Here is a 27500-nt window from a genome sequence, read left to right on the forward strand (position 1 = left end):
AGTGTGTGGGGGGACCAGTGTGTGGGGGGGACCGTGTGTGTGGGGGGGACCAGGGTGTGTGGGGGGGACCCAGTGAGGGGGGCCTAGTGTGTGGGGGGACCCAGTGTGTGGGGGGGACCCGTGTGTGGGGGGGGACCCAGTGTGTGGGGGGGGACCCAGTGTGTGGGGGGACCCAGTGTGTGGGGGGGACCCGGTGTGTGGGGGGACCCAGTGTGTGGGGGGGACCCAGTGTGTGTGGGGGACCCAGTGTGTGGGGGGACCCGGTGTGTGGGGGGGACCCAGTGAGGGGGGCCTAGTGTGTGGGGGGGACCCAGTGTGGGGGGGGACCCGGTGTGTGGGGGGGACCCAGTGTGTGGGGGGGACCCAGTGTGAGGGGGGCCTAGTGTGTGGGGGGGACCCAGTGTGTGTGGGGGGGACCCAGTGTGTGTGGGGGGGACCCAGTGTGTGTGGGGGGGACCCAGTGTGTGTGGGGGGGACCCAGTGTGTGGGGGGGGCCCAGTGTGTGGGGGGGGACCCAGTGTGTGTGGGGGGACCCAGTGTGTGGGGGGGACCCAGTGTGTGTGGGGGGGACCCAGTGTGGGGGGGGGACCCAGTGTGTGTGGGGGGGACCCAGTGTGTGGGGGGGACCCAGTGTGTGGGGGGGACCCAGTGTGTGGGGGGGACCCAGTGTGTGTGGGGGGGACCCAGTGTGTGGGGGGGGACCCAGTGTGTGTGGGGGGGACCCAGTGTGTGGGGGGGACCCAGTGTGTGTGGGGGGACCCAGTGTGTGGGGGGGACCCAGTGTGTGTGGGGGGACCCAGTGTGGGGGGGGAGGGGAAGGGAGAGGAGAGGGGGACACTCTCGTTCTAGAATCTTCTACCCAGGGGATAGGCCTGTGTTCATTTGTTTGTGGGTTAGGGATACTTTCAAGAGAGAGCTAGAGAGGGCTCTTAAAGATAGCGGAGTCAGGGGATATGGGGAGAAGGCAGGAACGGGGTACTGATTGGGGATGATCAGCCATGATCACATTGAATGGCGGTGCTGGCTCGAAGGGCCGAATGGCCTACTCCTGCACCTGTTGTCTATTGTCTATTGTCAGACCAATTTCCCTCAGGGGATGAATCAAGTTTATCGTATCTTGGCGTGCGATGGTTGTCTGGTTTAGGTTATTTAGGCTCGTGGGAACTATAGGCCGGTTAGTTTCACCTCGGTGGTCGGTAAGATTTTAGAGTCTATTATTCTAAAAGATGAGGATACAGAGTAACTCGGAGTTCACGTTAGGACAGGCTGAACTATGAAGGGAAGGGAAGATCATTGTGAAGGGAAGATCATGCCTGACAAACTTGAGGAAGTTATTTACAATATATATTAATGATCTGGATGAGGGAATTGAAGGCAATATCTCCAAGTTTGCTGATGACACTAAGCTGGGGGGCAGTGTTAGGTGTGAGGAGGATGCTAGGAGACTGCAGGGTGACTTGGATAGGCTGGGTGAGTGGGCAAATGTTTGGCAGATGCAGTATAATGTGGATAAATGTGAGGTTATCCATTTTGGTGGCAAAAACAGGAAAGCAGACTATTATCTAAACGGTGGCCGATTGGGAAAGGGGGAGATGCAGCGAGACCTGGGTGTCATGGTACACCAGTCATTGAAGGTAGGCATGCAGGTGCAGCAGGCAGTAAAGAAAGCGAATGGCATGTTGGCTTTCATAGCAAGAGGATTTGAGTATAGGAGCAGGGAGGCTCTACTGCAGTTGTACAGGGTCTTGGTGAGACCACACCTGGAGTATTGCGTGCAGTTTTGGTCTCCAAATCTGAGGAAGGACATTATTGCCATAGAGGGAGTGCAGAGAAGGTTCACCAGACTGATTCCTGGGATGTCAGGACTGTCTTATGAAGAAAGACTGGATAGACTTGGTTTATACTCTCTAGAATTTAGGAGATTGAGAGGGGATTTATAGAAACTTACAAAATTCTTAAGGGGTTGGACAGGCTAGATGCAGGAAGATTGTTCCCGATGTTGGGGAAGTCCAGGACAAGGGGTCACAGCTTAAGGATAAGGGGGAAATCCTTTAAAACCGAGATGAGGAGAACTTTTTTCACACAGAGAGTGGTGAATCTCTGGAACTCTCTGCCACAGAGGGTAGTTGAGGCCAGTTCATTGGCTATATTTAAGAGGGAGTTAGATGTGGCCCTTGTGGCCAAGGGGATCAGAGGGTATGGAGAGAAGGCAGGTACGGGATACTGAGTTGGATGATCAGCCATGATCATATTGAATGGCGGTGCAGGCTCGAAGGGCCGAATGGCCTACTCCTGCACCTAATTTCTATGTTTCTATGTTTCTATCTTAATGGCAGGACAGACAGAGGTGAGTCAGTAGATGTCGTTTACTTAGACCTGCAGGAAACTTTAGACAAGGTTCCACAGGTCAGGCTGCTGGGGAAGATGAGAGACAGCCCGTGGTATCTATGGGCAGATACAATCATGGATAGCAGGTTGGCTGGATGGCAGAAGGCACAGAGTGGCAACAAAGGGGGCATTTTCTGATCGGCCGCCAGTGTGTAACAGTTCCGCAGGGCTCGGTGATGAAGCCGCTACTCTTCACATTGTATATTAATGATTTAGACCAGGGGATTGAAGGCTTTGTGGCCTGAGATAGATCAGCCATGTTCAAATGGCAGAGTAGGCTTGATGGGCCGAATGGCCTAATACTCCACCTATCACTTGTGACCTGATGACCTTACGATTTATTTGGGTTTGTTTTTTGCCGTGTGTTACCGAGGTCCAGTGAAAAGCTTTGTTTTCCACGCTCTCCAATCAGATCTGATATACCATACATACCGAGTATTTTGCTTTTCATTGTCCTGCAGAAATGGCTCCCGCAAGTACCCGCCCCACCTAGTGGAAGTAGAGGCCATCCAGCACAAAACCACCCAGATATACCACAAGGTCTACTTCCCTGACGACACTGATGAGGTAAGACTGTCATAAACAGGAAAGCAGACTATTATCTCAATGGTGGCCGATTAGGAAAAGGGGGAGATGCAGCGAGACCTGGGTGTCATGGTACACCAGTCATTGAAAGTAGGCATGCAGGTGCAGCAGGCAGTGAAGAAAGCGAATGGTATGTCAGCATTCATAGCAAAAGGATTTGAGTATAGGAGCAGGGAGGTTCTACTGCAGTTGTACAGGGTCTTGGTGAGACCACACCTGGGGTATTGCGTACAGTTTTGGTCTCCAAATCTGAGGAAGGACATTATTGCCATAGAGGGAGTGCAGAGACAGTTCACCAGACTGATTCCTGGGATGTCAGGACTGTCTTATGGAGAGAAGGCAGGTACAGGATACTGAGTTGGATGATCAGCCATGATCATATTGAATGGCGGTGCAGGCTCAAAGGGCCGAATGGCCTACTCCTGCACCTATTTTCTATGTTTCTATGTTTCTCCGAGATCTTCGGTTTCCTCCCACACTCCAAAGATGTGCAGGTTTGTAGGTTAATTGGCTTGGTGTAAATGTAAAAATTGTCCCTAGTGGGTGTAGGATGGTGTTAATATGCGGGGATCGCTGGTCGGTGCTGACCTGGTGGGCCGAAGGGCCAGCATCCACACAGTATGGGCCGAAGGGCCAGCATCCACACAGTATCTCTAAACTATAAACTGAAATGAAAAGGAACAATTAACTTAAGAGTCTGAAGAATGGTTCCTAGCTGAAATTGCACCCATTACTTTTCTCTGGAGGAGCTACCTGACCCAATAGACAATAGGTGCAAGAGTAGGCCATTCGGCCCTTCGACCCCATTCTGCCATTCAATGTGATCATGGCTGATCATCCCCAATCAGTACCCCATCCCTGCCTTCTCCCCATATCCCATGACTCTGTTATCTTTGAGAGCCGTATCTAGCTCTCGAAAGTATCCAGAGAACCGGCCTCCACCGCCCTCTGACGCAGAGAATTCCACAGATTCACAACTTTCTGTGAGAAAAAGTGTTTCCTCGTCTCCGTTCTAAATGGCTTACTCATTATTCTTAAACTGTGGCCCCTGGTTCTGGATTCCGCCAACATCGGGAACATGTTTCCTGCCTCTAGCGTATCCAAACCGTTAATTTATTGAAATTTTATACATTTCAATAAGATGCCCTCTCATCCTTCTAAACTCCAGAGTGTACAAGCCCAGCCGCTCCATTCTCTCAGCATATGACAGTCCCGCCATCCTGGGAATTAACCTTGGAAACCTACGCTGCACTCCCTCAAATGCTTTTACATCGGGAGAAGAATGGGGAACAGGGGAGAGACAATGACTTTGCCTTCCATCACAGTGAGGAGGAGATTCACTCTGATGGATGTAAATTGTGTTAATTGTGTGTCTTGGTTTTTTTTCTTGTTGTATGACTGCAGAAACCAAATTTTGTTTGAACTTCATTTAAGATTCAAATGACAATAAACTGTATTGTATTGTATAATGCTGAGTAATGCCCTTGTCCCACTTAGGAAACCTGCACGGAAACCTCTGGAGACTTTGCGCCCCACCCAAGGTTTCCGTACGGTTCCCGGAGGTTGCAGGTAGGGAGACTGACAAAAACCTCCGGGAACAGCACGGAAACCTTGGGTGGGGCGCAAAGTCTCCAGAGGTTTCCGTGCAGGTTTCCTAAGTGGGACAGGGGCATTACTGCGCATTATGTGTTTAAGAGAGAACTGCAGATGCTGGAGAATCGAAGGTTCTTCGTCTGAAGAAGGGTTTCGGCCCGAAATGTTGCCTATTTCCTTCGCTCCATAGATGCTGCTGCACCCGCTGAGTTTCTCCAGCTTTTTTGTGTAAACTGCGCATTATGTGTCTGAATTAACATTGCGTTCCACACAAACATTGTGGGCCGAAGGGCCTGTGTCCGCGCTGTATCTCCACACTATATACTGACCACACAAGAGCTTTGCCCAAAGTGCCACCTTCTGTCCTCAGGCATTTGAAGTGGAATCGAGCACAAAGGCTAAGGATTTCTGCCAACGTATCTCCGCCCGGCTCCTCCTGAAATCCGCCGACGGCTTCAGTCTGTTCGTGAAGATCTCCGACAAGGTAACGCCGTCCACTCGGCCCACTGTTGTTGTCCTAGCCCATGCAAGGTTGCGTTAGTGGCCACATCCCCTGCCCGGGGGATTGACCAGGTGAGGCAGAGGTTCACCTGCACCTCATCTACTGTATCCGCTGTTCCAGGTGTCAACTTCTCTACATCGGTGAGACCAAGCGCAGGCTCGGCGATCGTTTCGCAGAACACCTCCGCTCAGTCCGTCTTAACCAACCTGATCTCCCAGTGGCTCAGCACTTCAACTCCCCCTCCCATTCCCAATCTGACCTTTCTGTCCTGGGCCTCCTCCATTGTCAGAGTGAGGCCCAGCGCAAATTGGAGGAGCAGCACCTCATATTTCACTTGGGTAGTTTACACCCCAGCGGTATGAACATTGACTTCTCTAACTTCAGATAACCCTTGCTTTCCCTCTCTCTCCATCCCTCCCCCTTCCCAGTTCTCCCACTAGTCTTACTGTCTCTGACTACATTCTATCTCTATCCCGCCCACTCCCCTGACATCAGTCTGAAGGAGCATCTCGACCTGAAACATTGCCCGTCCCTTCTCTCCAAAGATGCTGCCTGTCCCGCTGAGTTACTCCAGCATGTTGTGTCTTCCTTCGATTTAAACCAGCATCTGCAGTTCTTCCTTGCACACTGACTGTACTCTTGTTGGTTCCCAGGTGATCAGCGTTCCCGAAGGGGATTTCTTCTTTGACTTTGTGCGCCATCTCACCGACTGGATCAAGAAGGCCCGGCCGGTCAAAGATGGTAAGATCACGCCATGGACGTCAACATCTCACCCCTTCCCATCGCCTGACGTTTTCCCCTCCGAGTAGTGGATGTGGAGAGGACATTAGATGCTCTCATCTCTCTCATTTCTATAGCGACTATTCAGTTCAGGAGGTTAAGGATTTAAGTCCCACTTTATAGACTTGATCACACACCCTGAGGTCCAGAAATGTACACATAATCTATAGGCCAATGTTGGTTGTGATAAAATGGCACGCTGTCAACATTCATATTCTGCTTCGGTAGCCAACAGCTCAATGGTATCAACGTTGAGTTCTCTCATTTTAAGTAATACTCCCCCTTCCCTCCCTATCTTTGCTTTCCACGCTGAGTTTCTAAACTAAAAACTTTAGTTTAGAGAAAATAGACAATAGGTGCAGGAGTAGGCCATTCGGCCCTTCGACCCAGCACCGCCATTCAATATGATCATGGCTGATCATCCCCAATCAGTACCCCGTTCCTGCTTTCTCCCCATATCCCTAGATTCCGTTAGCCCGAAGAGCTACAGTAAATCCAACTATTTCTAAAAAACATCCAGTGAATTGGCCTCCACTGCCTTCCGTGGCAGAGAATTCCACACATTCACAACTCTCTGGGTGAAAATGTTTTCTCACAAAGGTTGCTGGATTTCTCACAGAGCGTGGTAGGTGCATGGAACGAGCTGCCAGAGGAGGTAGTTGAGGCTGGGACTATCCCAATATTTGAGAGGCAGTTAGACAGATACATGGATAGGATGAGTTTGGAGGGATATGGACCAGACGCAGGCAGGTGGGGCAAGTGTATAACCATATAAACCATATAACAATTACAGCACGGAAACAGGCCATCTCGACCCTTCTAGTCCGTGCCGAACACATAATCTCCCCTAGTCCCATATACCTGCGCTCAGACCATAACCCTCCATTCCCTTCCCATCCATATAACTATCCAATTTATTTTTAAATGATAAAAACGAACCTGCCTCCACCACCTTCACTGGAAGCTCATTCCACACAGCTACCACTCTCTGAGTAAAGAAGCTCCCCCTCATGTTACCCCTAAACTTCAGTCCCTTAATTCTCATGTCATGTCCCCTTGTTTGAATCTTCCCTACTCTCAGTGGGAAAAGCTTTTCCACGTTAACTCTGTCTATCCCTCTCATCATTTAAAAAACCTCTATCAAGTCCCCCCTTAACCTTCTGCGCTCCAAAGAATAAAGCCCTAACTTGTTCAATCTTTCTCTGTAACTTAGTTGCTGAAACCCAGGCAACATTCTAGTAAATCTCCTCTGTACTCTCCCTATTTTGTTGACATCCTTCCTATAATTAGGCGACCAAAATTGTACACCATACTCCAGAATTGGCCTCACCAATGCCTTGTACAATTTTAACATTATATCCCAACTTCTATACTCAATGCTCTGATTTATAAAGGCCAGCACACCTAAAGCTTTCTTTACCACACTATCTACATGAGATTCCACTTTCAGGGAACTGTGCACAGTTATTCCCAGATCCCTCTGTTCTCCTACATTCTTCAATTCCCTACCATTTACCATGTATGTCCTATTTTGATTTGTCCTGCCAAGATGTAGCACCTCACACTTATCAGCATTAAACTCCATCTGCCATCTTTCAGCCCACTCTTCCAACTGGCATAAATCTCTCTGTAGACTTTGAAACTCTACTTCATTACCCGCAACCCCACCTATCTTAGTATCATCTGCATACTTACTAATCCAATTTACCACACCATCACCCAGATCATTGATGTACATGACAAACAACAGTGGACCCAACACAGATCCCTGTGGCACCCCACTAGTCACTGGCCTCCAACCTGACAAACAACCATCCACAATTACTCTCTGGCATCTCCCATTCAGCCACTGTTGAATCCATCTTGCTACTCCACCATTAATACCCAACCATTGAACCTTCTTAACCAACCTTCCATGAGGAACCTTGTCAAAGGCCTTACTGAAGTCTATATGCACAACATCCACTGCTTTAACCTCATCAATTTCCCGAGTAACATCTTCAAAAAATTCAAGAAGATTAGTCAAACATGACCTTCCAGGCACAAATCCATGTTGACTGTTCCTAATCAGACCCTGTTTATCCAGATGCTTATATATATTATCTCTAAGTATTCTTTCCATTAATTTGCCCACCACTGACATCAAACTAACAGGCCTATAATTGCTAGGTTTACTCTTAGAACCCTTTTTAAACAATGGAACAACATGCGCAGTAAGCCAATCCTCCGGCACTATTCCCGTTTCTAATGACATTTGAAATATTTCTGTCATAGCCCCTGCTATTTCTAGACTAACTTCCCTCAATGTCCTAGGGAATATCCTGTCCGGACCTGGAGACTTATCCACTTTTATATTTCTCAAAAGTGTCAGTACTTCCTCTTCTTTGATCCTCATAGTATTCATAGCTACTCTACTTGTTTCCCTTACTTCACATAATTCAATATCCTTCTCCTTGGTGAATACCGAAGAAAAGAAACTGTTTAATATCTCCCCCATCTCTTTTGGCTCTGCAGATAGTTGTCCACTCTGACTCTCTAATGGACCAATTTTATCCCTCGTTATCCTTTTGCTAATAATATAGCTGTAGAAACCCTTTGGATTTACTTTCACCTTACTTGCCAAAGCAACCTCGTATCTTCTTTTAGCTTTTCTAATTTCTTTCTTAAGATTCTTTTTACATTTTTTATACTCCTCAAGCACCTCATTTACTTCATGCTGCCTATAATTATTGTAGATCTCCCTCTTTTTCCGAACCAAGTGTCCAATTTCCCTTGAAAACCATGGCTCTTTATAATTTTTACGATTTCCTTTCAACCGAACAGGGACATAAAGATTCTGTACTCTTAAAATTTCCCCTTTAAATGTACTCCATTTCTCTTCCACATCTTTCCCATAAAACAAACTGTCCCAATTTACTCCTTTTAAATCCTTTCGCATCTCCTCAAAGTTAGCCTTTCTCCAATCAAAAATCTCAACCCTAGGTCCAGTTCTGACCCTCTCCATAATTATATTGAAACTAATGGTATTGTGATCACTGGTCCCGAACTGTTCCCCAACGCATACCTCTGCCACCTGACCCACCTCATTTCCTAACAGGAGGTCCACCACCGCCCCTTCTCTGGTAGGTACTTCTATGTATTGCTGCAAAAAACTATCCTGCACACATTTTACAAACTCCAACCCATCCAGCCCATTTACAGAATGTGTTTCCCAGTCTATGTGTGGAAAATTGAAATCTCCCACAATCACTACCTTGCGCTTACTACTAATCTCTGCTATCTCCTTCCATATTTGCTCTTCCAATTCTCGCTCCCCATTTGGCGGTCTATAATACACCCCTATAAGTGTTGCTACCCCTTTCCCATTTCTCAGTTCCACCCAAATAGCCTCCCTAGACGAGCCCTCTAATCTATCCTGCCAAAGCACTGCTGTAATATCTTCCCTGATAAGCAATGCAACACCTCCACCTCTTGCCCCTCCAATTCTATCACACCTGAAGCAACGAAATCCTGGAATATTTAGTTTCCAATCACAGCCCTCCTGCAACCATGTTTCACTGATCGCCACAACATCATACTTCCAGGTGTCAGCTGGGACATTGTTGGCCAGTGTGGGCGAGTTGGGCCGAAGGGCCTGTTTCCACACTGTGTCACTCCATGACTCAAATGGGAGAGTCTAGGACCAGAGGGCACAACCTCAGAACAAAAGGAGGTTCCTTTTGAAAGGAGGAGGAATTTCCCTAGCCAGGGGCTGACCATAGGAGACCTCTGACGACCATACAGGGGACCCCCTGGCGACATGTTGCGGGAGACCTCTCACCACCATAGGAGACCTCCCACCACCATAGGAGACCTCCCACCACCATACAGCCTCTGGTCATGAGAGGTCTCCAAAGAGTCGTAGTGTCTTTCTGGTCACCGCTGAATTTTCAACATGTTGAACATTTCTGTGACCTATTACGGGTGCCTGTAGGGGTCACGTATGTGGGACAGGCCCTGAAGACTTTATTCCTTGGGGTGTAGAGGATTGGGAGTTGGTCTTATAGAGGTGTATAAAATCATGAGGGGATTAGAGAACATGACTGCACTATTTTGTTCCAGGGTAGGGATATCAAGAACTAGAGGGCCTGGGTTTCAGGTGAGATTATTCCAGAGGACGGTGGGTGTATGGAATGGGGAAGTAGGTGAGGCAGGTACAAGAACATCTAAAATATCTTTGGACAGGTATCTGGGATTTGGAGAGGAAGGGATTAGAGGGACATGGGCAAATGGGACCAGCTTGTTTTGGGGCAACTTGTTCAGCATGGGCGAGTTGGGTCGAAGGGTCTGTTTCCATATTGTAAAACTCTCCGACACTCTAAGACCTTTGGCCAGGTGTGTGGATGGGAAAGGTGCAGAAATGTACGGGCTAAACTCTGGCAAATACAACAGTGGGGCTTTCATCATCATCGCTGGTCACTCTAAACGAGTCTGACCGTCCTCTCATGGAGGAGGCCTGTGCGTGACTTTGTTTAACGTGGGGAGACTGGTGCACAGACAGCCACCCCACGTGGGGTCCTTGACAGATCTGGGTCAGGATCCAGTGGCGTGGAGTCCAAGACGACCGGAGACCCTTTTCTGCTGCAGCCTTCATTCGCCTTCCCAGCCGTTGTGACGTTAGCTCCACTAAGGTCAGCCATCGTCCTCCGCCTGTTCCACCGTTGAGGTCTTGGGTTGGATTGCTCTTTGTCTGAGACCTCCCCCTCGACCTTACCGCCATGGGTGGCCCTACCAGGAGCGTAGCTCCAGACGGCATCGCTCTCAGGATCTCAGGACCACACAAGCTTCTCCACCACAAGGTCACAATCCACGGAGAATTTAGAGGCGCCCAATAGTGCAGTGAATAGGGGATATGCGTCATGGACAGGTAGTTGAGCCCAGTTTAACATGTTCGTTACATACATACCTGTTCTATGTTTAGTTTAGAGGTACAGCACGGAAACAGGCCCTTCGGCCCACCGGGTCCACACTGACCAGCGATCCCCGCACATTAACACTATCCTACACCCACTAGGGACAATTTGTTTTACATTTACCAACCCAATTAACCTACAAACCTGCACGTCTTTGGAGTGTGGGAGGAAACCGAAGATCTCAGAGAAAACCCACGCAGGTCACGGGGAAAACGTGCAAACTCCGTACAGACAGCACCCACAGTGGGGATCGAACCCGGGTCTCCGGCGCTGTGAGGCAGCAACTCCACCGCAGCGCCACCGTGACTGCCCTGTATTACATGTGACTAGAAAATAGGTGCAGGAGTAGGCCATTCGGCCCTTCGAGCCAGTACCGCCATTCAATGTGATCATGGCTGATCATCCACAATCAGTACCCCGTTCCTTCCTTCTCCCCATATCCCCTGACTGCGCTATTTTTAAGAGCCCTATCTAGCTCTCTCTTGAAAGAATACAGAGAACCGGCCTCCACCGCCCCCTGAGGCAGAGAATTCCACAGACTCACAACTCTCTGTGAGAAAAAGTTTCCTTGCCTCCGTTCTAAATAGCTTACTCCTTATTCTTAAACTGTGGCCCCTGGTTCTGGACTCCCCCAACATCGGGACCATGTTTCCTGCCTCTAGCGTGTCCAAGCCCTTAACAATCTTATATATTTCAATGAGATTTCCTCTCATCCTTCTAAACTCCAGAGTGTACAAGCCCAGCTGCTCCATTCTCTCAGCATATGACAGTCCCGCCATCCCGGGAATTAACCTTGTAACTAGCTTGGATTGGCGTCTTGTTCAGCAGGGACAAGTTGGGCCAAAGGGTCTGTTCCCATGTGTATGACTCTATGTAGTTGAGGCCAGTTCATTGGCTATATTTAAGAGGGAGTTAGATGTGGCCCTTGTGGCTAAGGGGATCAGGGGGTATGGAGAGAAGGCAGGTACAGGATACTGAGTTGGATGATCAGCCATGATCATATTGAATGGTGGTGCAGGCTCGAAGGGCCGAATGGCCTACTCCTGCACCTATTTTCTATGTTTCTATGACTCATATGCTGAGAGAATGGAGCAGCTGGGCTTGTATACACTGGAATTTAGGATGAGAGGGCATCTTATTGAAACATATAAGATTATTAATAAGATTGGACACGCTAGAGGCAGGAAACATGTTCCCGATATTGGGGGAGTCCGAAACCAGGGGCCACAGTTTAAGAATAAGGTGTAAACCATTTAGAACGGAGACGAGGAAACACTTTTTCACACAGAGAGTTGTGAATCTGTGAAATTCTCTGCCACAGAGGGCGGTGGAGGCCGGTTCTGTGGATGCTTTCAAGAGAGAGTTAAATGGGGCTCTTAAAGATAGCGGAGTCAGGGGATATGGGGAGAAGGCAGGAACGGGGAACTGATTGTGGATGATCAGCCATGGTCACAGTGAATGGCTGTGCTGGCTCGAAGGGCTGAATGGCCTACTCCTGCACCTATTGTCTATTGTCTATTAGTTTAACCAAGACACGATGTTCTTGTGAGCTGAACGGCTTGTTCCTGTGCTGTACTGTTACCTGGTCTATGTTAGATGGAACTAGCTTGGATGGATATCTTGGTCAACATGGATGAGTGGGGCCGAAGGGCCTGTTTACGTAGACGTCAGCATTTGTGTCTATTTTCCCAGGTGTTGTTCCTTCGCTGACCTACCAGGTGTTCTTCATGAAGAAGCTGTGGACACACACCGTTCCTGGCAAGGACCAGATGGCCGACTCCATCTTTCATTACTACCAGGTAGGATGATGAGATCAATACCTCAAGATCATTCTTGCTGTGACACAAACAACACACTGCAGGTGACGGATGTTCATATTCATGAGGTCTAGAAGCAGAATTAGGCCATTCAGCCCATCAAATCTGCTGCTCCATTCAATCAATAGACAATAGAATACTCTGGAATACTCCAGACATTACTCTGGAGTTTAGAAGGATGAGAGGAAATCTTATTGAAACATATAAGATTATTAAGGGTTTGGACACGCTAGAGGCAGGAAACATGTTCCCGATATTGGGAGAGTCCAGAACCAGGGGCCACAGTTTAAGAATAAGGGGGAAGCCATTTAGAACGGAGACGAGGAAACACTTTTTCTCACAGAGAGTTGTGAGTCTCACAGGGTGGTGGAGGCCGGTTCTCTGGATACTTTCAAGAGAGAGCTAGATAGGGCTCTTGAAAATAGCGGAGTCAGGGGATATGGGGAGAAGGCAGGAACGGGGTACTGATTGGGGATGATCAGCCATGATCACATTGAATGGCGGTGCTGGCTCGAAGGGCCGAATGGCCTACTCCTGTCTATAATCCTGTCTATTGGCTTTAATTAGACCATTCGGCCCATCAAAACTAATCTTCCATTCTGTCATGGCTGATCTATCTTCCCAATTCAACCCCATTCTTCTGCCTTCTGCCCACAACTCCTGACACCCGTACTAATCAATAATCTGTCAATTGCGCAGCTTTAAACATACCCAATGACTTGACCTCCAACGCCGTCTGGGGAAAACGTACATACATGGCCCCTCTTCCTCCCACCTGGGATACATAAAGTTCTATCGCACAGTATCGTATGGTATATCTGCGCTGTATCTCTTCAAGCCGTGGTCGGCAAACTAGGGCCCCCGGGCCTAATGTGGCCCCAAACCGGAAGACGGATTTTTTTCCCGTAATGATCCAGCCCGCCGAGCGCCCGCCCCGAGCTCTGTCTGTACCGCTTCCTGCGCAAAGCCGCCGGCACGCCCGCACGCACGCCCGCCCACCTTCTGTGAACACGTTTAACAGAGAACTGCAGGTGCTGGAATAGTCGAAGGTGGACAAAAATGCTGGAGAAACTCAGTGGGTGAGACATGTAAGGATTACATGAGGCTGCCTCACCCGCTGAGTTTCTCCAGCATTTTCTTTTTTTTTTTTTTTTTTTTTTTTTGAAAATGTGTTTTATTGGAGATAGGTACATAACCTATTACATCATTATTTTTAAATTGATAATATTGTCAGTTATTATTACATTGTCTCCAATACTTTTTGCCTTTTTCTTCATTTTTTTAAAACTAGATAGAACTACAGAGATAGATGAAGTAAAGTAAGAAAAGAAAGGAAACAAAAACAAAAACAAAAAAAACAAAAAAAACAAAGGGGAAAGAGATAGTTAAAGAAGAATGGAAAAATTTATTAAAATAAAAAACATCGTTCGAGTTTCTCCAGCATTTTTGTCTACCTTCTGTGATGTGGCCCGCCACCCACTCACACACATGCGTCCCGGCCCCGATGCAGAACAAGGTTGCCCACCCCTGCCTTAAAGTGTAACGATCCATGACGTTCTCCCTCTCCTCTCTTCATCTCAGGAGCTGCCCAAGTATTTGCGGGGTTACCACAAGTGTTCCCGGGACGAGGTGCTGCAGTTGGCCGCGCTCATTTACCAGGTGAAGTTCGAGGATGACAAGTCCCAGTTCCCCAACATTCCCAAGATGCTGAAGGAGTTGGTGCCTCAGGACGTGGTGCGGCAGCTCTCCCCAGATGACTGGAAACGGGTGAGTAACCCCCCCTCGACGTTCCCGGAGAAGGTGGCGACATCTCCCACCCAACTGGCCGGGAGGCCACAAGTCACAAGCGATAGGAGTACAATTAGGCCATTCGGCCCATCAAGTCTACTCCGCCATTCAATCATGGCTGATCTATCTCTCCCTTCTCACCCAATTCTCCTGCCTTCTCCCCAAAACCCCTGACACCCGTACTAACCAAGAGTCTATCTATCTGTGCCTTAAGAAATATCCACTGACTTGGCCTCCACAGCCTTCTGAGGCAAAGAGTTCCACAGATTCACCACCCTCTAACTAATGGGAGATGGGGCTCGTGTGTGTTCAGTTTAAGTTCATAAGTTCTGGGAGCAAGTCTACTCCGCCATTCAATCATGGCTGATCTATCTTCAGTCTGAAGAAGTGTTTCGACCTGAAACGTCACCCATTCCTTCTCTCCAGAGATGCTGCCTGTCCCGCTGAGTTACTCCAGCATTTTATGTCTATCTGCACTTGGCTGATTTATCGAACGTAGACAAAAATGCTGGAGAAACTCAGCGGGTGACTTGGCCTCCACAGCCTTCCGTAGCAATGAATTACACAGATTCACCACCTCTGACTAAAGAAATTTCTCCTCATCTCCTTTTTAAATGTACGTCCTTTTATTTTGAGCTGTGCCCTTTAGTCCTGGACTCTCCCACTTGTGGAAACATCCTCTCCCCATCCTGGCCTTTCACGCTTCAGTCCGCCCTCATCCTTCTAAACTCCAGCGAGTAGAGGCTCAGTGGCGTCAAATGCTCATTGGATGTTAGCCCCCTCATTCTTGTGAACTTCATAAACGTCCCATCACGAGTGCCAGCACATCCTCCCTCAGTATGGGCCCCAATAATAACTGGGCAGATGGGCAAAATCCAGATGATATCTGCATGCTAAAATCTCAATGGACAACCAAGGCCATAAGTGATGGGAGCAGGGTTAGGTTGTTTGGCCCATCAAGTCTACTCTGCCATTCGATCATGGCTGATCTATCTCCCCCTCCCAACCCCATTCTCCTGCCCTTCTCCCCAACCAAAGGCTTTAATAGGAAGATTGAAGGGTAAATGTTGGGCCATTGAGTTGTTGGACTCAACATCTAATCTTGCTTCTCTCTGTCACTAGTCCATCGTGGCTTTCTACAATAAACAAGCTGGGAAGTCCAGAGAAGAGGCCAAGCTGCTATTCCTGAAGTTGATCTACAGGTGGCCTACCTTTGGATCGGCTTTCTTTGAAGTAAAGGTGAGGTACATTTGTTACCTGTTTCATGTACAGTTGTAGAGCAGGGTCATAACTATCTGGTCCATTACTTCACTCAACTATCTAGAGGGTGGTCCTGACATCCCATCTACCTCATTGCAAACCCTCACACTATAATTAATCAGATATTACTGGACTTTATCTTGCACTAAATAGCAGAGTCAGGCGATATGGGGAGAAGGCAGCAACGGGGTACTGATTGTGGATGATCAGCCATGATCACAGTGAATGGTGGTGCTGGCTAGTAGGGCCGAATGGCCTACTCCAACATATTGTCTATTGTCTAAACGTTATTCCCTTTATCTTTTAGCTGTATACTGTGGACGGCTCGATTGTAATCATGTACAGTCTTATCGCTGACTGGTTAGACAAAAATGCTGGAGAAACTCAGCGGGTGCAGCAGTATCTATGGAGCGAAGGAAATGGGCGACGTTTTGGGCCAAAACCCTTCTTCAGACTGATGTGGGGGGGGGGGGGGGGGGGGGGGGGGGGGGGGGGGGGGGGGGGGGGGGGGGGAGGGAAGAAGAAAGGAAGAGGAGGAGCCCGAGGGCTGAGGGAGAGCTGAGAAGGGGAGGAGACAGCAAGGACTACCGGAAATGGGAGAATTCAATGTTCATGCCCCCAGGATGCAGACTGCCCAAACGGAATATGAGGTGCTGCTCCTCCAATTCCCGGTGTTGTTCACTCTGGTCATGGAGGAGGCCCAGGACAGAGAGGTCGGATACGGAATGGGAGGGGGAGTTGAAGTGCTGAGCCACCGGGAGGTCAGGTTGGTTAATGCGGACCGAGCGGAGGTGTTCGGCGAAACGATCGCCAAGCCTACGCTTGGTCTCACCGATGTAGATCTCACAGCTGATATCTAGAGCAGTGGATGCAGTAGATGAGGTTTGAGGAGATGCAGGTGAACCTCTGTCGCACCTGGAATGACTGCTTGGGTCCTTGAATGGAGTCGAGGGGGGAGGTGAAGGGACAAATGTTGCATCTCTTGCGGTTGCAAGGGAAAGTGCCCGGGGAGGGGGTGGTACAGGAGGGAAGGGAAGAATTGACGAGGGAGTTATGGAGGGAGCGGTCTTTGTGGAAGGCAGACATAGGGGGAGATGGGAAGATGTGGCGAGTTGTGGGGTCACGTTGGAGGTGGCGGAAATGGCGGAGGACTATTTGTTGTATGTGCCGGCTAGTGGGGTGAAAGGTGAGGACTAGGGGGACTCGGTCCTTGTTGCGAGTGCGGGGATGGGGAGAGAGAGCAGTGTTGCGGGGTATGGAAGATACCCTGGTGCGAGCCTCATCTATGATGGGGAGGGGAATCCCCGTTCCCTGAAGAATGAGGACATTTCAGATGCCCTGGTGTGGAACGCCTCATCCGTGGAGCAGATGCGGCGTAGACGGAGGAATTGGGTGTAGGGGATGGAGTCCTTACAGGAAGCAGGGTGGGAAGAAGTGTAGTCCAGATAGCCATGGGAGTCAGTGGGTTTATAGTGTATGTCGGTTAGAAGTCTATCCCCTGCAATGGAGATAGTGAGGTCAAGGAATGGTAGGGAAGTGTCGGAAATGGTCCAGGTGTATTTGAGTGCCGGATGGAAGTTGGTGGTGAAGTGGATGAAGTCAGTCAGTTGTGTGCGGGTGCAGGAGGTGGCACCAAAGCAGTCGTCGATGTAACGGAGGTAGAGGTCGGGGATGGGGCCCTGGTATGTATTGAACAAGGATTGCTCGACGTACCCGACAAAGAGGCAGGCGTAGCTGGGGCCCATGCGTGTGCCCATAGCCTTGTATCGCTGACTAGGTAGCACACATAAAAGCTGTTCACTGTAAACTCAACTAGACCTTAACCTCGTTGAAACTTACAGAATAATGAAAGGCACAGATAGAGTGGATGTGGAGAGGATGTTTGCACTGGTGGGAGAGTCTAGGACCAGAGGTCACAGCCTTAGAATTAAAGGGTGCTCTTTTAGAAAGGAGTTGAGGAGGAACTTCTTTAGTCAGACGGTAGTTGATCTGTGGAATTCATTGCCACAGACGGCTGTGGAGGCAATCAGTGGATATTTTTAAGGCAGAGATAGACAGATTCTTGATTAGAACGGGTGTCAAGGGTTGTGGGGAGAAGGCAGGAGAATGGGATTAGGAGGCAGAGATCAGCCATGAATGACTGGCGGAGTGGGCATGAACTTGTAACCCTGATCCTAAATTAAACCCAAACTCAACCTTGTTCCTCTAAACCAAGACTTGGGAAGCACCTCAATGTAGAAGATGCAGCACAGTTTAAATAAAGGCCCTTCGGCCCACAATGTCTATGCTGAACATTATGCCACAGTGGCTCTGGTAGAGTTGCTGCCTCACCACACCTGAGAACCCCGTTTCATCCTGACGTTCTCCCTGTGACTGCGTAGGTTTCCTCAGAGTTTCCTCACACATCCCAAAGACGTGCGTGTTTGCAGGTTAATTGGCCCTCGGTAAATTGTCCCTAGTGTGTAAACAATCAAGAATTATGTAAATGGGGCATCAATGGTCGGTAGGAGTTGATGGGCCGAAGGTGAGAAGTGACAGAAGCAAAATTAGGCCATTCGGCCCATCAAGTCTACTCCACCATTCAATCATGTCTGATCTATCTCTCCCTCCTAGCCCCATTCTCCTGCCTTCTCCCTATAACCTCTGACACCCGTACTAATCAAGAATCTATCTATCTCTGCCTTAAACATATCCGCTGACTTGTCCCCCACAGCCGTCTGTGGCAACGAATTCCACAGATTCACCACCCTCTGACTAAAGAGCGTGGTCCATGCTGTGAAGGAGGAACGGGTGACGTTTCGGGTCGAGATCCTTCTTCAGCCCGAAACGTCGCCCATCCCTTCTCTCCAGAGATGCTGCCTGACCCACTGAGTTACTCCAGCACTTTGTGTCTATCTTCGAATTAAACCAACATTTGCAGTTCCTTCCTACACATGCTGTGAAGGCCTGTTTCCATGCTGTGTCTATAAACTTAATGCGATCTCCATCTCCTAAATATCCATGTGCATATTTAAAAGCATTTTAAATGCCACGGTTGTATCTGCCTCCACTGCTACCCCTTGGCAGCAGATTCAAGGCATCCACCACCCTCTGTGTAAACACAAAGAGTCCCGCACATCTCCATTAAACATTCCCCCTCTCGCCTTAAAGCTATGCCCTCTAGGGCAAATGGCCCTTTTGGCCCTTTAGGCCATTTGGAAAAATGGGCTGAAAGATGGCAGATGGAGTTTAATGCTGATAAATGTGAGGTGCTACACCTTGGCAGGACAAATCAAAATAGGACGTACATGGTAAATGGTAGGGAATTGAAGAATACAGTTGAACAGAGGGATCTGGGTATAACCGTGCATAGTTCCTTGAAGGTGGAATCTCATATAGATAGGGTGGTAAAGAAAGCTTTTGGTATGCTAGCCTTTATAAATCAGAGCATTGAGTATAGAAGCTGGGATGTAATGTTAAAATTGTACAAGGCATTGGTGTGACCAAATCTGGAGTATGGTATACAATTTTGGTCGCCCAATTATAGGAAGGATGTCAACAAAATAGAGAGAGTACAGAGGAGATTTAATTGGATGTTGCCTGGGTTTCAACAACTAAGTTACAGAGATAGGTTGAATAAGTTAGGTCTTTATTCTCTGGAGCGCAGAAGGTTAAGGGGGGACCTGATAGAGGTCTTTAAAATGATGAGAGGGATAGACAGAGTTGATGTGGACAAGCTTTTCCCTTTGAGAATAGGGAAGATTCAAACAAGAGGACATGACTTCAGAATTAAGGGACAGAAGTTTAGGGGTAACATGAAGGGGAACATCTTTACTCAGAGAGTGGTAGCGGTGTGGAATGAGCTCCCAGTGGAAGTGGTGGAGGCAGGTTCATTGGTATCATTTAAAAATAAATTGGATAGGCATATGGATGAGAAGGGAATGGAGGGTTATGGTATGAGTGCAGGCAGGTGGGACTAAGGGGAAAAAAAAATTTGTTCGGCATGGACTTGTAGGGCCGAGATGGCCTGTTTCCGTGCTGTAATGGTTATATGGTTATAGTGTTGAACATCTCCACCCTGCGGGGAAAGATTCTGACTGCCTAGCCTGTCTATGCCTTTCATCATTTTACAAACCAGCCTCCGACGTTCCAGAGAAAACAATCCAAGCCTATCCCACCACTCACTGGAGCTGAAACCAAACAGCAGCTTAGAAGGATGAGAGGGCATCTCATTGAAACAAATAAGAGATAGAAACATAGAAACATAGGAATTAGGTGCAGGAGTAGGCCATTCGGCCCTTCGAGCCTGCACCGCCATTCAATATGATCATGGCTGATCATCCAACTCAGTATCCCATACCTGCCTTCTCTCCATACCCCCTGATCCCCTTAGCCACAAGGGCCACATCTAACTCCCTCTTAAATATAGCCAATGAACTGGCCTCGACTGCCCTCTGTGGCAGAGAGTTCCAGAGATTCACCACTCTGTGTGTGTGAAAAAAGTTCTTCTCATCTCGGTTTTAAAGGATTTCCCCCTTATCCTTAAGCTGTGACCCCTTGTCCTGGATTATTTAGGGTTTGGACACGCTAGAGGCAGGAAACATGTTCCCGATGTTGGGGGAGTCCAGAACCAGGGGCCACAGTTTAAGAATAAGGGGTAAGCCATTTAGAACGGAGACGAGGAAACACTTCTTCACACAGAGTTTTGAGTCTGTGGAATTCTCTGCCTCAGAGGGCGGTGGAGGCCGGTTCTCTGGATACTTTCATGAGAGCTAGTTAGAGTTCTTAAAGATAGCGGAGTCAGGGGATATGGGGAGAAGGCAGGAACAGGGTACTGATTGGGGATGATCAGCCATGATCATATTGAATGGCGGTGCTGGCTCGAAGGGCCGAATGGCCTACTCCTGCACCTGTTGTCTATTGGCTAATTCTGTAAAAACAAACTTGGACCAGGAATACAGATTTTGAAATGAGGAATGTTGATTTAATCAGCGATCCTGCAGTATGTTTCAGCTGGAGATCGTTGGCGACTTGTATCTGTGTAGCTCAGTTACATTGTAGTTCACCCTCGCACTCTCACCCTCTCCTTTATGCTCTCTGCAATCCTCACAAACTTCTACAGAAGCACCAGACATAGGTCTGAATGAAGAGTCTCCAGCTGAAATGTCGCCCATTCCTTCTCTCCAGAGATGCTGCCTGTCCCGCTGAGTTACTCCAGCATTTTGTGTCTATCTATAGAAAGCACACTGTCATGCTGCATCTTAGCTGGGTTTGGGAGCAGCTCTTGCCCAAGACCTCAAGAAACTGCAGAGAGTTGTGGATGATGTAGCCCAGTCCCACACACACCACACTCCCCACCACTGTAGATGTAGCCCAGTCCCACACACACCACACTCCCCACCACTGTAGATGTAGCCCAGTCCCACCCACACCACACTCCCCACCACTGTAGATGTAGCCCAGTCCCACCCACACCACACTACCCACCATTGTAGATGTAGCCCAGTCCATCACACACCACACTCCCCACCATTGTAGATGCAGCCCAGTCCCACCACACCACACTCCCCACCATTGTAGATGTAGCCCAGTCCCCACCCACACCACACTCCCCACCATTGTAGATGTAGCCCAGTCCCCACACACACCACACTCCCCACCATTGTAGATGTAGCCCAGTCCCACACACACCACACTCCCCACCATTGTAGATGTAGCCCAGTCCCACCCACACCACACTCCCCACCATTGTAGATGTAGCCCAGTCCCACCCACACCACACTCCCCACCAGTATAGATGTAGCCCAGTCACACACACACCACACTCCCCACCATTGTAGATGTAGCCCAGTCCATCACACACACCACACACCCCACCATTGTAGATGTAGCCCAGTCCCACCCACACCACACTCCCCACCATTGTAGATGTAGCCCAGTCCCACACACACACCACACTCCCCACCATTGTAGATGCAGCCCAGTCCCACACACACACCACACTCCCCACCATTGTAGATGCAGCCCAGTCCCACACACACCACACTCCCCACCATTGTAGATGTAGCCCAGTCCCACACACACCACACTCCCCACCATTGTAGATGTAGCCCAGTCCCACACACACCACACTCCCCACCATTGTAGATGTAGCCCAGTCCCACACACACCACACTCCCCACCATTGTAGATGTAGCCCAGTCCATCACACAGACCAGGCTGTATGAAGTATGAATAACACTAAGTCATTTAACTTCATAAAACTATTTAATTCAGATGACATACAGAGACCAAGGTGTTGGTGGCCTCCATAAGGTTCAACATCATAGATCAAACCAAAGATCCTATAGCGGAGCAAGATAGACCACTCCTGCTAAATGCAATGGGCTGACATGTAGTACGCAATGGAGTGGAACGTTGGCCTTTTTTTCATCCATTTCAGTAACCGGACCCGACCCGACCCGACCCGACCCGCAGTGTAATCAACGTTGCGGGGGAACAGTTTGTGTTAATAAATTATAATTCTGAAAATGAGGAAGATTTTTACCAAATAACTTATTATTTTTACGAGGATGTTTCCGTAACCGGTTTCCGTCTCCGCGCCAGTATCTTTGCTCCGCTACGGGATCTTTGTTGCGGAGACGGAAGCCGGTTACGGAAATGGGGCCGAAAATGACCCATGAATCTGCCCATAATCCATCCAGTGACTTGGCCTCCACTGCCCTCTGTGGCAGGGAATTCCACAAATTCACAACTCTCTGGGTGAAAATTTTTTTTCTCACCTCAGTCTTAAATGACCTCCCCTTTATTCTAAGACTGTGGCCCCTGGTTCTGGACTCGCCCAACATTGGGAACATTTTTCTTGCATCTAGCTGGTCCAGTCCTTTTATAATTTTATATATTTCTATAAGATAAACCCCTCATCCTTCTAAACTCCAGTGAATACAAGCCTAGTCTTTTCAATCTTTCCTCATATGACAGTCCCGCCATCCCAGGGATCAATCTGGTGAACCTACGCTGCACTGCCTCAACATTTGCGCTACCTATTTAGTTTAGTTTGGGATGCAGCGGAGAAACAGGCCCTTCGGCCCACTGAGCCAGCACCAACCAGCGATCCCCGCACATTAACGCATTCCTACGCACACTGGGGACAGTTGTTACATTTACACCAAGCCAATTAACCTACAAACAAGTACGCCTTTGGAGTGTGGGAGGAAACCGAAGATCTCGGAGAAAACCCACGCAGGTCACGGGGAGAACGTACAAACTCCACACAGACAGCAGCCGTAGTCGGGATCGAACCCGGGTCTCTGGCGCTGCGGGCGGCGTAAGGCAAGAACTCCACCGCTGCGCCACCGTGCCGCCCGTATTGTACTTGAGTTTGACTTGATTGTATGTATCTATGGTGCATCTGATCTGTTACAGTTCAGTTTAGTTTATTGTCATGTGTACGGAGGGACAGTGCAAAGCTTTTGTTGCATGCTATCCAGACTGCAGAAGGACAATACATGATTACAATCCAGCCACCCACAGTGTTATAGATACATGATAAGGGAATGACGTTTAGTGCAAGTTAAAGCCAGCAAAGTCTGATCAAGGATAGTCCGAGGGTCATCAATGATGTAGATAGTAGTTCAGCATTCCTCTCCGGTTGTGGTAGGTGATTCATTTGCCTGATAACATTGCAGACCTTAGTACACATGACAATAATACACCTAAACTTATTCTGTTCCTCTTTCTAGCAAACCACCGAGCCAAACTACCCTGAGATCCTTCTCATTGTGATCAATATGCATGGAATGAGCCTCATCGACCCAAAGACCAAGGTAGCTTTATTACCTTTCCCTCCACCCAGGGTTAGACACACAATGTTGGAGTAACTCAGCGGGTCTTGCAGTGTCTCTGGAGAACGTGGGTAGGTGACAGTTCAGACTGGACAAGTGTCCTGGCACCAAAACATCAACCAAGCCAGCCGGCCCCTTCTTGACCATCGAGAACCGGAGTGGAAACGTAGACAATAGGTGCAGGAGTAGGCCATTCGGCCCTTCGAGCCAGCACCGTCATTCAATATGATCATGGCTGATCATCCAGAATCAGTACCCCATTCCTGCCTTCCCCCCATATCCCTTGATCCCTAAGAGCTAAATCCAACTCTCTTGAAAACGTCCAGTGACTTGACCTCCACTGCCTTCTGTGGCAGATTCACAACTTTCTGGGTGAAAATATTGTTCCTCATCTCAGTTATTAAATGGACTCCCCCCAACATGGGGACCATTTTTCCTGCATCCAGCCTGTCCAGTCCTTTAAGGATTTTATATGTCTCTATAAGATCCAATCTCATCCTTCTAAATTCCAGTGATTACAAGCCCAGTCGACCCATTCTTTCATCATATGACAGTCCCGCCATCCCGGGAATTAACCTTGTGAACCTACGCTGCACTCCCTCAACAGCAATAGTAGACAATAGGTGCAGGAGTAGGCCATTCGGCATTCGAGCCAATAATGCTATTCAATGTGAATGGTGGTGTTGGCTCGGCTGCGGAGGGACCCCCCCCCCCCCCCCCCCCCCCCCCTGGGCACGAAGGGTGGGCGAGGAGGGAGAGGGAAGAAAGGTCGCTGGATGATCCGGATGGAGGCGCCGGCTGGAGGCCCCGTTGCAGCCTGGGGCTCCCCTGGATTGTGCTCCGCTCCAGGAGACCGAGCGAGCGGACTTTAAAACTGGTGCCAAGATCTGAGAACGTCACCTATGCATGTTCTCCACAGATGCTGCCTAACTCGCTGAGTTACTCCAAGCACGTCCATTAAGTGGGGCTAATTCTGGCTTGTTAGCAGGGTCGCCAATGTTCCTGTTCCCAAACAAGGGACAAAAGGTCAAAATCCGGGACAAATTCCCGACGGCAATTCGTTGACCGACTGGGCCGTGTCTGGGTGAATGATGAGTTGGCCCCGGGTGCTGGACTGTACACAAAGCCCAGCCGGCGGGCCAGCTGAGGAGTTTTGGCCCGGGCCGCGCAAAAGTCCGGCGCCCCGTCCAACTCGTGAACCGATGATCGGCCGTGAGAACGGAGGGGGGTGGTGGTGGTGTCGGCGGTAAGCGAAGGTCCGAAGGTCGGACAGCTGGCCGGGCTGCCGACCGACCGACGGGGCCACGGGCGAGGCGCTGCTGCTGCTGCTGCTGCTGCTGCTGCACTCCATGGGCTGCACTACGTCGGGACGGGTGAGGCGGGGGCCGGACGCGGCGCTCCGACCCGACAGTCCCCTCGACCCGAGTAGTAGCGGTCAAATACGGGACAAGGGCGGTCCCGTACGGGACAAACCAATTTAGCCCAATATACGGGATGTCCCGGCTAATACGGGACCGTTGGCAACGCTAGTTGTTAGTTTGCAATGTAAAACGCTTTTTCCCTTATTTGAACTTTTCAAGGATATTCTCACCACCCATCCGTTCACCAAGATATCAAACTGGAGCAGTGGCAACACCTACTTCCACATCACCATCGGCAACCTGGTGCGGGGCAGCAAGCTGCTGTGTGAGACTTCCCTGGTAAGATTGACCAAACCTCTTTGGTAGACCCAACACGCTGGAGTAACTCAGTAGGACAGGACAGGACAGGACAGGACAGGACAGGACAGGCAGCATCTCTGGAGGGAAGGAGTGAAGAAGGGTCTCGAACCGAAAAGTCACGCATTCCTTCTCTCCAGAGATGCTGCATGACCCGCTGAGTTACTCCAGCACTTTGTGTCTATCTTAGCTTTAAACCAGCATCTGCAGTTCCTACCCACACTCTTTGGTAACTTAACCAATGTGGTGTACATGGAGTCCCTGGGTTGGTGGCCTAGAGCAGAGGGGACTAAGAGTGCAGGTACATAGTTCCTTGAAAGTGGCACCTCCAGTAGATAGTTCATAAGTTCTAGGAGCAGAATTAGGCCATTCGGTCCATCAAGTCTACTCCGCCATTCAATCAATAGACAATAGGTACGGGAGTAGGCCATTCGGCCATATAACCATATAACATATAACCATATAACAATTACAGCACAGAAACAGGCCATCTCGGCCCTACAAGTCCGTGCCGAACAACTTTTTTTCCCCTTAGTCCCACCTGCCTGCACTCATACCATAACCCTCCATTCCCTTCTCATCCATATGCCTATCCAATTTATTTTTAAATGATACCAACGAACCTGCCTCCACCACTTCAACTGGAAGCTCATTCCACACCGCTACCACTCTCTGAGTAAAGAAGTTCCCCCTCATATTACCCCTAAACTTCTGTCCCTTAATTCTGAAGTCATGCCCTCTTGTTTGAATCTTCCCTATTCTCAAAGGGAAAAGCTTGTCCACATCAACTCGGTCTATCCCTCTCATCATTTTAAAGACCTCTATCAAGTCCCCCCTTAACCTTCTGCGCTCCAGAGAATAAAGACCTAACTTATTCAACCTATCTCTGTAACTTAGTTGTTGAATAAGTCCAGGCAACATTCTAGTAAATCTCCTCTGTACTCTCTCTATTTTGTTGACATCCTTCCTATAATTGGGCGACCAAAATTGTACACCATACTCCAGATTTGGTCTCACCAATGTCTTGTACAATTTTAACATTACATCCCAGCTTCTATGCTCAATGCTCTGATTTATAAAGGCTAGCATACCAAAAGCTTTCTTTACCACCCTATCTATATGAGATTCCACCTTCAAGGAACTATGCACAGTTATTCCCAGATCCCTCTGTTCAACTGTATTCTTCAATTCCCTACCATTTACCATGTACGTCCTATTTTGATTTGTCCTGCCAAGGTGTAGCACCTCACATTTATCAGCATTAAACTCCATCTGCCATCTTTCAGCCCATTTTTCCAAATGGCCTAAATCACTCTGTAGACTTTGGAAATCCTCTTCATTATCCACAACACCCCCTATCTTGGTATCATCTGCATACTTACTAAACCAATTTACCACATCTTCATCCAGATCATTGATGTACATGACAAACAACAAAGGACCCAACACAGATCCCTGAGGCACCCCACTAGTCACCTGCCTCCAACCCGATAAACAGCCATCCACCATTACCCTCTGGCTTCTCCCATTCAGCCACTGTTGAATCCATCTTGCTATTCCTGCATTTATACCCAACAGTTGTACCTTCTTAACCAACCTTCCATGAGGAACCTTGTCAAAGGCCTTACTAAAGTCCATATAGACAACATCCACTGCTTAACCCTCGTCAATTTCCCTAATAACCTCTTCAAAAAATTCAAGAAGATTTGTCAAACATGACCTTCCAGGCACAAATCCATGTTGACTGTTCCTAATCAGGCCCTTCGAGCAAGCACCACCATTCAATGTGATCATGACTTATCATCCCCAATCAGTACCCCGTTCCTGCCTTCTCCCCATATCCCCTGACTCCACTTTTTTTAAGAGCCCTATCTAGCTCTCTCTTGAAAGCATCCAGAGAACCGGCCTCCACCGCCCTCTGAGGCAGAGAATTGCACAGACTCACCACTCTCTGTGAGAAAAAGTGTTTCCTCGTCTCCCTTCTAAATGGCTTCCTCCTTATTCTTAAACTGTGGACCCTGGTTCTGGACTCCCCCAACATCGGGAACATGTTTCCTACCTCTAGCGTGTCCAAACCCTTATTAATCATGGCTGACCTACCTTTCCCTCTTAACCCCATTCTCCCCAAAACCCTTGATGCACTTCATCGATACATAAATATTGATGTATCTATGTTCATAGAAAACAGGTGCAGGAGTAGGCCATTCAGCCCTTCGAGCCAGCACCGCCATTCAATGTGATCATGGCTGATCATCCACAATCAGTACCCCGTTCCTGCCTTCTCCCCATATCCC

At 48.8% G+C, this 27500-nt stretch overlaps 1 protein-coding gene across 1 annotated transcript in view; it reads left to right on the plus strand.

Annotated features, from left to right (window-relative positions):
* The window catches only part of LOC129693418 (unconventional myosin-VIIa-like), an 88769-nt gene that overhangs the window by 60414 nt on the left and 855 nt on the right, over positions 1-27500 (plus strand). Inside the window, exons 28-35 of the mRNA XM_055630246.1 lie at positions 2850-2955; positions 4937-5050; positions 5722-5809; positions 12493-12599; positions 14199-14384; positions 15528-15644; positions 23387-23470; positions 25069-25188. Of these exons, the coding sequence (XP_055486221.1) occupies positions 2850-2955; positions 4937-5050; positions 5722-5809; positions 12493-12599; positions 14199-14384; positions 15528-15644; positions 23387-23470; positions 25069-25188 (922 nt within the window). The remainder of the gene's footprint in view (positions 1-2849; positions 2956-4936; positions 5051-5721; positions 5810-12492; positions 12600-14198; positions 14385-15527; positions 15645-23386; positions 23471-25068; positions 25189-27500) is intronic.

Source organism: Leucoraja erinacea, unplaced genomic scaffold (assembly GCF_028641065.1).
Source record: "Leucoraja erinacea ecotype New England unplaced genomic scaffold, Leri_hhj_1 Leri_288S, whole genome shotgun sequence".
In the NCBI taxonomy this organism is placed as follows: Eukaryota; Metazoa; Chordata; class Chondrichthyes; order Rajiformes; family Rajidae; genus Leucoraja; species Leucoraja erinaceus.